Source organism: Oncorhynchus tshawytscha, linkage group LG28, assembly GCF_018296145.1.
Source record: "Oncorhynchus tshawytscha isolate Ot180627B linkage group LG28, Otsh_v2.0, whole genome shotgun sequence".
In the NCBI taxonomy this organism is placed as follows: domain Eukaryota; kingdom Metazoa; phylum Chordata; class Actinopteri; order Salmoniformes; family Salmonidae; genus Oncorhynchus; species Oncorhynchus tshawytscha.
The window spans coordinates 44,022,370-44,039,159 of NC_056456.1; the positions used below are offsets into that span (position 1 = coordinate 44,022,370).

Below are 16,790 nucleotides of genomic sequence, written 5' to 3' on the forward strand. Positions count from 1 at the left end.
TAGCACCACCTTTTGCTGCGATTACAGCTGTAAGTCGCTTGGGGTATGTCTCTATCAGTTTTGCACATCGAGAGACTGAAATTTATTCCCATTCCTCCTTGCAAAACAGCTCGAGCTCAGTGAGGTTTGATGGAGAGCATTTGTGAACAGCAGTTTTCAGTTCTTTCCACAGATTCTCGATTGGATTCAGGTCTGGACTTTGACTTGGCCATTCTAACACCTGGATATGTTTATTTTTGAACCATTCCATTGTAGATTTTGCTTTATGTTTTGGATCATTGTCTTGTTGGAAGACAAATCTCCGTCCCAGTCTCAGGTCTTTTGCAGACTCCATCAGGTTTTCTTCCAGAATGGTCCTGTATTTGGCTCCATCCATCTTCCCATCAATTTTAACCATCTTCCCTGTCCCTGCTGAAGAAAAGCAGGCCCAAACCATGATGCTGCCACCACCATGTTTGACAGTGGGGATGGTGTGTTCAGGGTGATGAGCTGTGTTGCTTTTACACCAAACATAACGTTTTGCATTGTTGCCAAAAAGTTCAATTTTGGTTTCATCTGACCAGAGCACCTTCTTCCACATGTTTGGTGTGTCTCCCAGGTGGCTTGTGGCAAACTTTAAACAACACTTTTTATGGATATCTTTAAGAAATGGCTTTCTTCTTGCCACTCTTCCATAAAGGCCAGATTTGTGCAATATACGACTGATTGTTGTCCTATGGACAGAGTCTCCCACCTCAGCTGTAGATCTCTGCAGTTCATCCAGAGTGATCATGGGCCTCTTGGCTGCATCTCTGATCAGTCTTCTCCTTGTATGAGCTGAAAGTTTAGAGGGACGGCCAGGTCTTGGTAGATTTGCAGTGGTCTGATACTCCTTCCATTTCAATATTATCGCTTGCACAGTGCTCCTTGGGATATTTAAAGCTTGGGAAATCTTTTTGTATCCAAATCCGGCTTTAAACTTCTTCACAACAGTATCTCGGACCTGCCTGGTGTGTTCCTTGTTCTTCATGATGCTCTCTGCGCTTTTAACGGACCTCTGAGACTATCACAGTGCAGGTGCATTTATACGGAGACTTGATTACACACAGGTGGATTGTATTTATCATCATTAGTCATTTAGGTCAACATTGGATCATTCAGAGATCCTCACTGAACTTCTGGAGAGAGTTTGCTGCACTGAACGTAAAGGGGCTGAATAATTTTGCACGCCCAATTTTTCAGTTTTTGATTTGTTAAAAAAGTTTGAAATATCCAATAAATGTCGTTCCACTTCATGATTGTGTCCCACTTGTTGTTGATTCTTCACAAAAAATACAGCTTTATATCTTTATGTTTGAAGCCTGAAATGTGGCAAAAGGTCGCAAAGTTCAAGGGGGCCGAATACTTTCGCAAGGCACTGTATACACACACACACACACACACATACATACACATACACACACATATATATATATATATATATATATATATATATATATATATATATATATATACACACAAACACATATATATACATACACAACTGATAAGATTTTGACAGCAACCCCACCTGAGACATCACTAAGTGGACAAAACATTAGGAGCACCTGCTCGTTCCATGACAGACTGACCAGGTGAATCCAGGTGAAAGCTATGATCCCTTATTGATGTCACTTGTTAACCAGGTGACTCCAGGTGAAAGCTATGATCCCTTATTGATGTCACTTGTTAACCAGGTGACTCCAGGTGAAAGCTATGATCCCTTATTGATGTCACTTGTTAACCAGGTGAATCCAGGTGAAAGCTATGATCCCTTATTGATGTCACTTGTTAACCAGGTGAATCCAGGTGAATCCAGGTGAAAGCTATGATCCCTTATTGATGTCACTTGTTAACCAGGTGAATCCAGGTGAAAGCTATGATCCCTTATTGATGTCACTTGTTAACCAGGTGAATCCAGCAGGCATCAAATCAGTACAGATGAAGGGAAGGAAATTGGTGAAAGAAGGACTTTTAATCCTTGAGACAATTGAGACATGGATTGTGTATGTGTGTCGTTCAGAGGGTGAATGGGCAAGACAACAGATTTCAGTGCCTTTGAACAGGCTATGGTAGTAGGTGCCAGGTGCACCGTTTTGAGGGTGTCAAAAACTAAAACGCTGCTGGGTTTTCCTACACAACAGTTTCCTGTGTGTATCAAGAATGGTCCACCACCCAAAAAGACATCCAGCCAAATTAACACAACTGTGGGAAGCATTTCAAAAAGCCTTGTAGAGTCCATGCCCCGACGAATTGAGGCTGTTCTGAGGGCAAACTGGGGGTGCAACTCAATATTAGGAAGTTGTTCCTAATGTTTTGTAAACTCAGTGTACACTTCTGACTCAGTGTTGTTTACATTTCAAACACCTTATCTTCTGAAACCCTCAAGGTGTTGTGTGTTCGTTTCCTGCCCACTATCAGTATACAGTTGTTCCCCCACCTCAGCCCTGGCTCTGTGAGAAACAGGTCTGTGAAGTTTAATCTTCACGGGTTGACAAGTGAAATGCTTACTGACAAGACCTTAACCAACAGTGCAGTTCACTGTGGTTAAGTGCAGTTCACTGTGGTTAAGTGCAGTTCACTGTGGTTAAGTGCAGTTCACTGTGGTTAAGTGCAGTTCACTGTGGTTAAGTGCAGTTCAGGGTGGTTAAGTTCAGTTCACAGTGGTTAAGTGCAGTTCACTGTGGGTAAGTGCAGTTCACTGTGGTTAAGTGCAGTTCACTGTGGTTAAGTGCAGTTCACTGTGGTTAAGTGCAGTTCACTGTGGTTAAGTGCAGTTCACTGTGGTTAAGTGCAGTTCACTGTGGTTAAGTGCAGTTCACTGTGGGTAAGTGCAGTTCACAGTGGGTAAGTGCAGTTCACAGTAGTTAAGTGCAGTTCATAGTGGGTAAGTGCAGTTCACTGTGGGTAAGTGCAGTTCACTGTGGTTAAGTGCAGTTCACTGTGGTTAAGTGGAGTTCACTGTGGTTAAGTGCAGTTCACTGTGGTTAAGTGCAGTTCACTGTGGTTAAGTGCAGTTCACAGTGGTTAAGTACAGTTCACTGTGGGTAAGTGCAGTTCACTGTGGGTAAGTGCAGTTCACAGTGGTTAAGTGCAGTTCACTGTGGGTAAGTGCAGTTCACTGTGGGTAAGTGCAGTTCACAGTGGGTAAGTGCAGTTCACAGTGGTTAAGTGCAGTTCACTGTGGGCGAAGTGCAGTTCACTGTGGGTAAGTGCAGTTCACTGTGAGTACGTAAAGTTCACAGTGGTTAAGTGCAGTTCACTCTGGTTAAGTGCAGTTCACTGTGGGTAAGTGCAGTTCACTGTGGGTAAGTAAAGTTCACAGTGGTTAAGTGCAGTTCACTGTGGTTAAGTGCAGTTCACTGTGGGTAAGTGCAGTTCACTGTGGGTAAGTAAAGTTCACAGTGGTTAAGTGCAGTTCACTGTGGTTAAGTGCAGTTCACTGTGGTTAAGTGCAGTTCACTGTGGGTAAGTGCAGTTCACTGTGGTTAAGTGCAGTTCACTGTGGGTAAGTGCAGTTCACTGTGGGTAAGTGCAGTTCACTGTGGTTAAGTGCAGTTCACTGTGGTTAAGTGCAGTTCACTGTGGTTAAGTGCAGTTCAGGGTGGTTAAGTTCAGTTCACAGTGGTTAAGTGCAGTTCACTGTGGTTAAGTGCAGTTCACTGTGGTTAAGTGCAGTTCACTGTGGTTAAGTGCAGTTCACTGTGGTTAAGTGCAGTTCACTGTGGTTAAGTGCAGTTCACTGTGGTTAAGTGCAGTTCACTGTGGTTAAGTGCAGTTCACTGTGGGTAAGTGCAGTTCACAGTGGGTAAGTGCAGTTCACAGTAGTTAAGTGCAGTTCATAGTGGGTAAGTGCAGTTCACTGTGGGTAAGTGCAGTTCACTGTGGTTAAGTGCAGTTCACTGTGGTTAAGTGGAGTTCACTGTGGTTAATTGCAGTTCACTGTGGTTAAGTGCAGTTCACTGTGGTTAAGTGCAGTTCACAGTGGTTAAGTACAGTTCACTGTGGGTAAGTGCAGTTCACTGTGGGTAAGTGCAGTTCACAGTGGTTAAGTGCAGTTCACTGTGGGTAAGTGCAGTTCACTGTGGGTAAGTGCAGTTCACAGTGGGTAAGTGCAGTTCACAGTGGTTAAGTGCAGTTCACTGTGGGCGAAGTGCAGTTCACTGTGGGTAAGTGCAGTTCACTGTGAGTACGTAAAGTTCACAGTGGTTAAGTGCAGTTCACTCTGGTTAAGTGCAGTTCACTGTGGGTAAGTGCAGTTCACTGTGGGTAAGTAAAGTTCACAGTGGTTAAGTGCAGTTCACTGTGGTTAAGTGCAGTTCACTGTGGGTAAGTGCAGTTCACTGTGGGTGTAAAGTTCACAGTGGTTAAGTGCAGTTCACTGTGGTTAAGTGCAGTTCACTGTGGTTAAGTGCAGTTCACTGTGGGTAAGTGCAGTTCACTGTGGTTAAGTGCAGTTCACTGTGGGTAAGTGCAGTTCACTGTGGGTAAGTGCAGTTCACTGTGGGTAAGTGCAGTTCACTGTGGTTAAGTGCAGTTCACTGTGGGTAAGTGCAGTTCACTGTGGTTAAGTGCAGTTCACTGTGGGTAAGTGCAGTTCACTGTGGGTAAGTGCAGTTCACTGTGGGTAAGTAAAGTTCACTGTGGGTAAGTGCAGTTCACTGTGGGTAAGTAAAGTTCACTGTGGGTAAGTGTAGTTCACTGTGGGTAAGTGCAGTTCACTGTGGGTAAGTAAAGTTCACTGTGGGTAAGTGCAGTTCACTGTGGGTAAGTGCAGTTCACTGTGGGTAAGTGCAGTTCACTGTGGGTAAGTGCAGTTCACTGTGGGTAAGTGCAGTTCACTGTGGGTAAGTGCAGTTCACTGTGGGTAAGTGCAGTTCACTGTGGGTAAGTAAAGTTCACTGTGGGTAAGTAAAGTTCACTGTGGGTAAGTGCAGTTCACTGTGGGTAAGTGCAGTTCACTGTGCATTGGCTCACTGGCTCACTGCTTTCTTTTTTCTTTTTTCACTGCTTTTCTTTTTTCAATTCAATTTTTCAATAATTGTTGCCTTCTTTTTTTATTTATTAAATCAGGTAAGTCATTGAGGGACACATAGTCTTTTACAATAAATGTCCTGACCAAGATAAGAGTAGATACAAGAATAACTGTTATTTTGTCTTACCAGTAGAATGCAACTCGTTCACCAAGGTTCTTGTCCTTCACGTTCCTGTCCAGGACGTTGTAACACATGTTAGTTGTGGCTCCCTCCATGCATTTCACATAGATATTCCCTTTGGTCACGTCGAAGTTATACTGCAGAATCTGACCCGTAGGAGGTTTCTTCCAATAGAAATCACTAGCGACCTCTTTCCAGAATACTGCCCAAGAAAAAAAATAACAGATGTTGTTTGGAGCACACCCACATATACACACATAGATATACACACATATACACACACACATATACACACATAGATATACACACATATACACACACACATACACACACAACCAAGCTATTGCAGATGAGTCATGTGCATAGGACATACACACACAAAGTTTGAGTTATTCTGCTAGCAACAAGCACACGCACGGCTAACCTCCTTCCTTAACCTACAGTCTACTTCCTTATTAGCCTACCGTCTTACTTCCTTATTAACCAACCGTCTTACTTCCTTATTAACCTACAGTCTACTTCCTTCTTAACCTACAGTCTACTTCCTTATTAACCTAAAGTCTACTTCCTTATTAACCTACAGTCTACTTCCTTCTTAGCCTACCGTCTTACTTCCTTCTTAACCTACAGTCTACTTCCTTCTTAACCTACAGTCTACTTCCTTCTTAACCTACCGTCTTACTTCCTTCTTAACCTACCGTCTTACTTCCTTCTTAACCTACCGTCTTACTTCCTTTTTAACCTACCGTCTTACTTCCTTCTTAGCCTACCGTCTTACTTCCTTATTAGCCTACCGTCTTACTTCCTTATTAGCCTACCATCTTACTTCCTTATTAACCAACAATCTTACTTCCTTATTAACCTACTGTCTTACTTCCTTATTAACCTACTGTCTTACTTCCTTATTAGCCTACCGTCTTACTTCCTTATTAACCTATAGTCTACTTCCTTATTAACCTACTGTCTACTTCCTTATTAACCTACAGTCTACTTCCTTATTAGCCTACTGTCTTACTTCCTTATTAACCTACCATCTTACTTCCTTATTAACCTACCATCTTACTTCCTTATTAACCTACCATCTTACTTCCTTATTAACCTACAGTCTACTTCCTTCTTAACCTACTGTCTTACTTCCTTATTAACCTACCGTCCGGCTCCTCAATAGACTTCTTGTAAAGTTCCAGATAACAGCTGAAGTCAGGTACATGAGCATCTTCTGCAGACCCTCCGGAGGATGATACATCTTGTCCTCTGCGTGTTGAGAGCCAGGGACCACCATCGTTGATAGACAGACAGACGTACTTTAGATAGATCTGTTTGAGTGTGAGAGAGAGATCCAGCCAGTCTGCTTATCTGATCTGCCTATCCTCCAAGGCTAGAGGGGAGAGGTGAGACAGACACTGACAACAGTAGGGCTTCAGCCATTGGACAAGTACACTGAGACTGTGCTCTGGCCACACCCCTAATACCAGGTTCGGTGTTGAATCCACATGCTTACTGCCAAAGGAGCCAATCAAAATGCTTAAAATGGCACTCCCACCTTTTCATTGGCAGATCGGGTCCTGGTCCGTTTATCGGATTATTTTCCAAGCGTTGTGTAAGAGGAGGAAAACATTGGTATGCAGGGGGGGAATGCTGGGCTGGGCTGATCGACAGGCAGATAGACAAGCAGACAAGCAGACAGACAAACAGAACAGACGGTACAGGGAGGGCAGTGTATTCTGTATTCCTGGATAAAGGAAAACACAACCTCCCCCTCTCTCTCCCTGTCCACCTCCCTCCCCCTCTCTCTCCCTGTCCACCTCCCTCCCCCTTTCACTCTCTGACCACCAACCTCCCCCTCTCACTCCCTGTCCACCTCCCTCCCCCTTTCACTCTCTGACCACCAACCTCCCCCTCTCACTCCCTGTCCACCTCCCTCCCCCCCTCTCTCCCTGTCCACCAACCTCCCCCTCTCACTCCCTGTCCACCAACCTCCCCCTCTCACTCCCTGTCCACCAACCTCCCCCCTCTCTCCCTGTCCACCTCCCTCCCCCTCTCTCCCTGTCCACCTCCCTCCCCCTTTCACTCCCTGACCACCAACCTCCCCCTCTCACTCCCTGTCCACCAACCTCCCCTCTCTCTCCCTGTCCACCTCCCTCCCCCTCTCACTCCCTGACCACCAACCTCCCCCTCTCACTCCCTGTCCACCAACCTCCCCCCTCTCTACCTGTCCACCTCCCTCCCCCCTCTCTACCTGTCCACCTCCCTCCCCCTCTCACTCCCTGTCCACCTCCCTCCATCTCTCACTCCCTGACCACCAACCTCCCCTCTCTCTCCCTGTCCACCTCCCCCCCTCTCTCCCTGTCCACCTCCCCTCCCCCTTTCACTCCCTGACCACCAACCTCCCCCTCTCACTCCCTGTCCACCAACCTCCCCCTCTCTCTCCCTGTCCACCTCCCTCCCCCTCTCACTCCCTGTCCACCTCCCTCCACCTCTCACTCCCTGTCCACCAACCTCCCCCTCTCTCTACCTGTCCACCTCCCTCCCCCTCTCTCTACCTGTCCACCTCCCTCCCCCTCTCACTCCCTGTCCACCTCCCTCCATCTCTCACTCCCTAACCACCAACCTCCCCCTCTCACTCCCTGACCACCAACCTCCCCCTCTCACTCCCTGTCCACCAACCTCCCCCTCTCTCTACCTGTCCACCTCCCTCCCCCTCTCACTCCCTGTCCATCTCCCTCCCTCTCTCACTCCCTGTCCACCAACCTCCCCCTCTCTCTCCCTGTCCACATCCCTCCCCCTCTCACTCCCTGTCCACCTCCCTCCCCCTCTCACTCCCTGTCCACCTCCCTCTCTCTTACTCCCTGTCCACCAACTTCCCTCTCTATCTCACTCCCTGTCCACCAACTTCCCTCCCTCTCTCTCCTTTTTTCACCTCTCTCTCTCTCCCTGTCCACCAATCTCTCTCTCTCTCTGTCCATCAATCTCTCTCTCTCTCTCTCTCTCTCTCTCTCTCTCTCGAACACTATAACAATATAGAACACTATAACAATATAGAACACGATAACAATATAGAACACTATAACACTATAACACTATAGAACACTATAACACTATAACACTATAACACTATAGAACACTATAACACTATAACACTATAACAATATAACAATATAACACTATAACACTATAACACTATAACACTATAACACTATAACACTATAGAACACTATAACACTATAACAATATAGAACACTATAACACTATAACACTATAACACTATAACAATATAGAACACTATAACACTATAACACTATAACAATATAGAACACTATAACACTATAACACTATAACACTATAACAATATAGAACACTATAACACTATAACACTATAACACTATAACAATATAGAACACTATAACACTATAACACTATAACAATATAGAACACTATAACACTATAACAATATAGAACACTATAACAATATAGAACACTATAACAATATAGAACACTATAACACTATAACAATATAGAACACTATAACAATATAGAACACTATAACAATATAGAACACTATAACACTATAACACTATAACAATATAGAACACTATAACAATATAGAACACTATAACACGATAACACTATAACAATATAGAACACTATAACACTATAACAATATAACAATATAACACTATAACAATATAGAACACTATAACACTATAACACTATAACACTATAACAATATAGAACACTATAACACTATAACACTATAACACTATAACACTATAACAATATAGAACACTATAACACTATAACACTATAACAATATAGAACACTATAACACTATAACACTATAACAATATAGAACACTATAACACTATAACAATATAACACTATAACAATATAGAACACTATAACACTATAACACTATAACACTATAACAATATAGAACACTATAACACTATAACACTATAACACTATAACAATATAGAACACTGTAACACTATAACACTATAACACTATAACAATATAGAACACTGTAACACTATAACAATATAGAACACTATAACACTATAACACTATAACAATATAGAACACTATAACACTATAACACTATAACTCTATAACACTATAACAATATAGAACACTATAACAATATAACAATATAGAACACTATAACACTATAACACTATAACAATATAGAACACTATAACAATATAACACTATAACACTATAACACTATAAAACTATAACAATATAGAACACTATAACAATATAGAACACTATAACACTATAACACTATAACAATATAGAACACTATAACACTATAACAATATAGAACACTATAACACTATAACAATATAACACTATAACACTATAACACTATAACAATATAACACTATAACACTATAACACTATAACAATATAGAACACTATAACAATATAGAACACTATAGAACACTATAACAATATAGAACACTATAACACTATAGAACACTATAACAATATAACACTATAACAATATAGAACACTATAACACTATAACACTATAACACTATAACAATATAGAACACTATAACACTATAACACTATCACACTATAACACTATAACACGATAACACTATAACAATATAGAACACTATAACACTATAACAATATAACAATATAACAATATAACAATATAGAACACTATAACACTATAACACTATAACAATATAGAACACTATAACACTATAACACTATAACAATATAGAACACTATAACACTATAACAATATAGAACACTATAACACTATAACAATATAGAACACTATAACACTATAACAATATAGAACACTATAACACTATAACAATATAGAACACTATAACACTATAACACTATAACAATATAGAACACTATAACACTATAACACTATAACAATATAGAACACTATAACACTATAACAATATAGAACACTATAACAATATAACAATATAGAACACTATAACACTATAACACTATAACAATATAGAACACTATAACACTATAACACTATAACAATATAGAACACTATAACACTATAACACTATAACAATATAGAACACTATAACAATATAACAATATAGAACACTATAACACTATAACACTATAACACTATAACAATATAGAACACTATAACACTATAACACTATAACAATATAGAACACTATAACACTATAACACTATAACAATATAACAATATAACAATATAACACTATAACAATATAACAATATAGAACACTATAACACTATAACACTATAACACTATAACAATATAGAACACTATAACACTATAACACTATAACAATATAGAACACTATAACACTATAACACTATAACACTATAACAATATAGAACACTATAACAATATAACACTATAACACGATAACACTATAACAATATAGAACACTATAACAATATAGAACACTATAACACTATAACACTATAACACTATAACAATATAGAACACTATAACACTATAACACTATAACACTATAACACTATAACACTATAACAATATAGAACACTATAACAATATAACACTATAACACTATAACACTATAACACTATAACACTATAACACTATAACAATATAGAACACTATAACACTATAACACTATAACACTATAACACTATAACACTATAACAATATAGAACACTATAACACTATAACACTATAACAATATAGAACACTATAACACTATAACACTATAGAACACTATAACACTATAACACTATAACACTATAACACTATAACACTATAACAATATAGAACACTATAACACTATAACACTATAACAATATAGAACACTATAACACTATAACAATATAGAACACTATAACAATATAGAACACTATAACAATATAGAACACTATAACACTATAACAATATAGAACACTATAACAATATAGAACACTATAACAATATAGAACACTATAACACTATAACACTATAACAATATAGAACACTATAACAATATAGAACACTATAACACGATAACACTATAACAATATAGAACACTATAACACTATAACAATATAACAATATAACACTATAACAATATAGAACACTATAACACTATAACACTATAACAATATAACAATATAGAACACTATAACACTATAACACTATAACACTATAACACTATAACAATATAGAACACTATAACACTATAACACTATAACAATATAGAACACTATAACACTATAACACTATAACAATATAGAACACTATAACACTATAACAATATATAACACTATAACAATATAACACTATAACACTATAACAATATAGAACACTATAACACTATAACACTATAACAATATAGAACACTATAACACTATAACAATATAACACTATAACAATATAGAATACTATAACACTATAACACTATAACAATATAGAACACTATAACACTATAACACTATAACAATATAGAACACTATAACACTATAACACTATAACAATATAGAACACTATAACAATATAGAACACTATAACAATATAACAATATAGAACACTATAACACTATAACACTATAACAATATAGAACACTATAACAATATAACACTATTACACTATAACACTATAACACTATAACACTATAACAATATAGAACACTATAACACTATAACACTATAACAATATAGAACACTATAACACTATAACAATATAGAACACTATAACACTATAACAATATAACACTATAACACTATAACACTATAACAATATAACACTATAACACTATAACACTATAACAATATAGAACACTATAACAATATAGAACACTATAACACTATAACAATATAGAACACTATAACACTATAGAACACTATAACACTATAACACTATAACAATATAGAACACTATAACACTATAACACTATAACACTATAACAATATAGAACACTATAACACTATAACAATATAACACTATAACACTATAACAATATAACAATATAGAACACTATAACAATATAGAACACTATAACACTATAACACTATAACACTATAACAATATAGAACACTATAACACTATAACACTATAACAATATAGAACACTATAACACTATAACACTATAACAATATAGAACACTATAACACTATAACAATATAGAACACTATAACACTATAACAATATAACACTATAACACTATAACAATATAACACTATAACACTATAACACTATAACAATATAGAACACTATAACACTATAACACTATAACAATATAGAACACTATAACACTATAACAATATAGAACACTATAACAATATAACAATATAGAACACTATAACACTATAACACTATAACAATATAGAACACTATAACACTATAACACTATAACAATATAGAACACTATAACACTATAACACTATAACAATATAGAACACTATAACAATATAACAATATAGAACACTATAACACTATAACACTATAACACTATAACAATATAGAACACTATAACACTATAACACTATAACACGATAACACTATAACAATATAGAACACTATAACACTATAACACTATAACAATATAACAATATAACAATATAACACTATAACAATATAACAATATAGAACACTATAACACTATAACACTATAACACTATAACAATATAGAACACTATAACACTATAACACTATAACACTATAACACTATAACAATATAGAACACTATAACACTATAACACTATAACACTATAACAATATAGAACACTATAACACTATAACACTATAACACTATAACACTATAACACTATAACAATATAACACTATAACACTATAACACTATAACAATATAGAACACTATAACACTATAACACTATAACACTATAACACTATAACAATATAGAACACTATAACAATATAACACTATAACACTATAACACTATAACAATATAGAACACTATAACAATATAGAACACTATAACACGATAACACTATAACAATATAGAACACTATAACACTATAACAATATAACAATATAACACTATAACAATATAGAACACTATAACACTATAACACTATAACACTATAACAATATAACAATATAGAACACTATAACAATATAGAACACTATAACACTATAACACTATAACACTATAACAATATAGAACACTATAACACTATAACACTATAACAATATAGAACACTATAACACTATAACACTATAACACTATAACACTATAACACTATAGAACACTATAACACTATAACAATATAGAACACTATAACACTATAACACTATAACAATATAGAACACTATAACACTATAACACTATAACAATATAGAACACTATAACACTATAACACTATAACACTATAACACTATAACAATATAGAACACTATAACACTATAACACTATAACAATATAGAACACTATAACACTATAACACTATAACACTATAACACTATAACAATATAGAACACTATAACACTATAACACTATAACACTATAACAATATAGAACACTATAACACTATAACAATATAGAACACTATAACACTATAACACTATAACACTATAACACTATAACAATATAGAACACTATAACACTATAACACTATAACACTATAACACTATAACAATATAGAACACTATAACACTATAACACTATAACACTATAACAATATATTACACTATAACACTATAACACTATAACACTATAACAATATCGAACACTATAACACTATAACACTATAACACTATAACAATATAGAACACTATAACACTATTACACTATAACACTATAACACTATAACAATATAGAACACTATAACACTATAGAACACTATAACACTATAGGACACTATAACACTATAACAATATAGAACACTATAACACTATAACAATATAGAACACTATAACACTATAGAACACTATAACACTGTAACACTATAACAATATAGAACACTATAACACTATAACACTATAACAATATAGAACACTATAACACTATAACAATATAGAACACTATAACACTATAACAATATAGAACACTATAACAATATAGAACACTATAACAATATAGAACACTATAACACTATAACACTATAACACTACAACAATATAGAACACTATAACAATACTATAACACTATAACAACACTATAACAATACTATAACACTATAACAACACTATAACACTATAACACTATAACACTATAACACTACAACAATATAGAACACTATAACAATATAGAACACTATAACACAATAACACTATAACACTATAACAATATAGAACACTATAACACTATAACACTATAACAATATAGAACACTATAACACTATAACACTATAACAATATAGAACACTATAACACTATAACACTATAACACTATAACAATATCGAACACTATAACACTATAACACTATAACACTATAACAATATCGAACACTATAACACTATAACACTATAACACTATAACAATATAGAACACTATAACAATATAACACTATTACACTATAACACTATAACACTATAACACTATAACAATATAGAACACTATAACACTATAACACTATAACACTATAACAATATAGAACACTATAACACTATAACAATATAGAACACTATAACACTATAGAACACTATAACACTATAGAACACTATAACACTATAACAATATAGAACACTATAACACTATAACAATATAGAACACTATAACACTATAGAACACTATAACACTGTAACACTATAACAATATAGAACACTATAACACTATAACACTATAACACTATAACAATATAGAACACTATAACACTATAACACTATAACAATATAGAACACTATAACAATATAACAATATAGAACACTATAACACTATAACACTATAACAATATAGAACACTATAACACTATAACACTATAACAATATAGAACACTATAACACTATAACACTATAACACTATAACAATATAGAACACTATAACAATATAACAATATAGAACACTATAACACTATAACACTATAACACTATAACAATATAGAACACTATAACACTATAACACTATAACACTATAACACTATAACAATATAGAACACTATAACAATATAACACTATAACACTATAACACTATAACAATATAGAACACTATAACACTATAACAATATAGAACACTATAACACTATAACACTATAACAATATAGAACACTATAACACTATAACACTATAACACTATAACAATATAACACTATAACACTATAACACTATAACAATATAGAACACTATAACAATATAACAATATAGAACACTATAACACTATAACACTATAACAATATAGAACACTATAACACTATAACACTATAACAATATAGAACACTATAACAATATAACAATATAGAACACTATAACACTATAACACTATAACACTATAACAATATAGAACACTATAACACTATAACACTATAACACGATAACACTATAACAATATAGAACACTATAACACTATAACAATATAACACTATAACAATATAACACTATAACAATATAACACTATAACACTATAACACTATAACAATATAGAACACTATAACACTATAACACTATAACAATACAACAATATAGAACACTATAACAATATAGAACACTATAACATTATAACACTATAACACTATAACACTATAACACTATAACAATATAGAACACTATAACACTATAACACTATAACAATATAGAACACTATAACACTATAACAATATAGAACACTATAACACTATAACAATATAACACTATAACACTATAACACTATAACAATATAACACTATAACACTATAACAATATAACACTATAACAATATAGAACACTATAACACTATAACAATATAACACTATAACACTATAACACTATAACACTATAACACTATAACAATATAGAACACTATAACACTATAACACTATAACACTATAACACTATAACAATATAGAACACTATAACACTATAACACTATAACACTATAACACTATAACACTATAACACTATAACAATATAGAACACTATAACACTATAACACTATAACAATATAGAACACTATAACACTATAACACTATAACAATATAGAACACTATAACACTATAACACTATAACAATATAGAACACTATAACACTATAACAATATAGAACACTATAACACTATAACAATATAGAACACTATAACACTATAACACTATAACACTATAACACTATAACACTATAACAATATAGAACACTATAACAATATAGAACACTATAACAATATAACACTATAACACTATAACACTATAACAATATAGAACACTATAACAATATATAACACTATAACACTATAACAATATAGAACACTATAACACTATAACATTATAACAATATAACACTATAACACTATAACAATATAGAACACTATAACACTATAACACTATAACACTATAACACTATAACAATATAGAACACTATAACACTATAACTATAACAATATATAACACTATAACAATATAGAACACTATAACAATATAACACTATAACAATATAACACTATAACACTATAACACTATAACAATATAGAACACTATAACACTATAACACTATAACAATATAGAACACTATAACACTATAACAATATAACAATAACACT

The 16,790-nt window shown here is 34.5% G+C and overlaps 1 protein-coding gene across 1 annotated transcript in view; it reads right to left on the reverse strand.

Annotated features, from left to right (window-relative positions):
* Window positions 1-6,593, reverse strand: part of LOC112238361 (acetyl-coenzyme A synthetase, cytoplasmic) — an 84,392-nt gene extending 77,799 nt beyond the window's left edge. The window contains 3 exon segments of the mRNA XM_042307804.1: window positions 5,181-5,376; window positions 6,325-6,396; window positions 6,399-6,593. Of these exon segments, the coding sequence (XP_042163738.1) occupies window positions 5,181-5,376; window positions 6,325-6,396; window positions 6,399-6,456 (326 nt within the window). The 5' untranslated portion in view covers window positions 6,457-6,593.
* Between the last annotated feature and the right edge of the window lie 10,197 nt (window positions 6,594-16,790).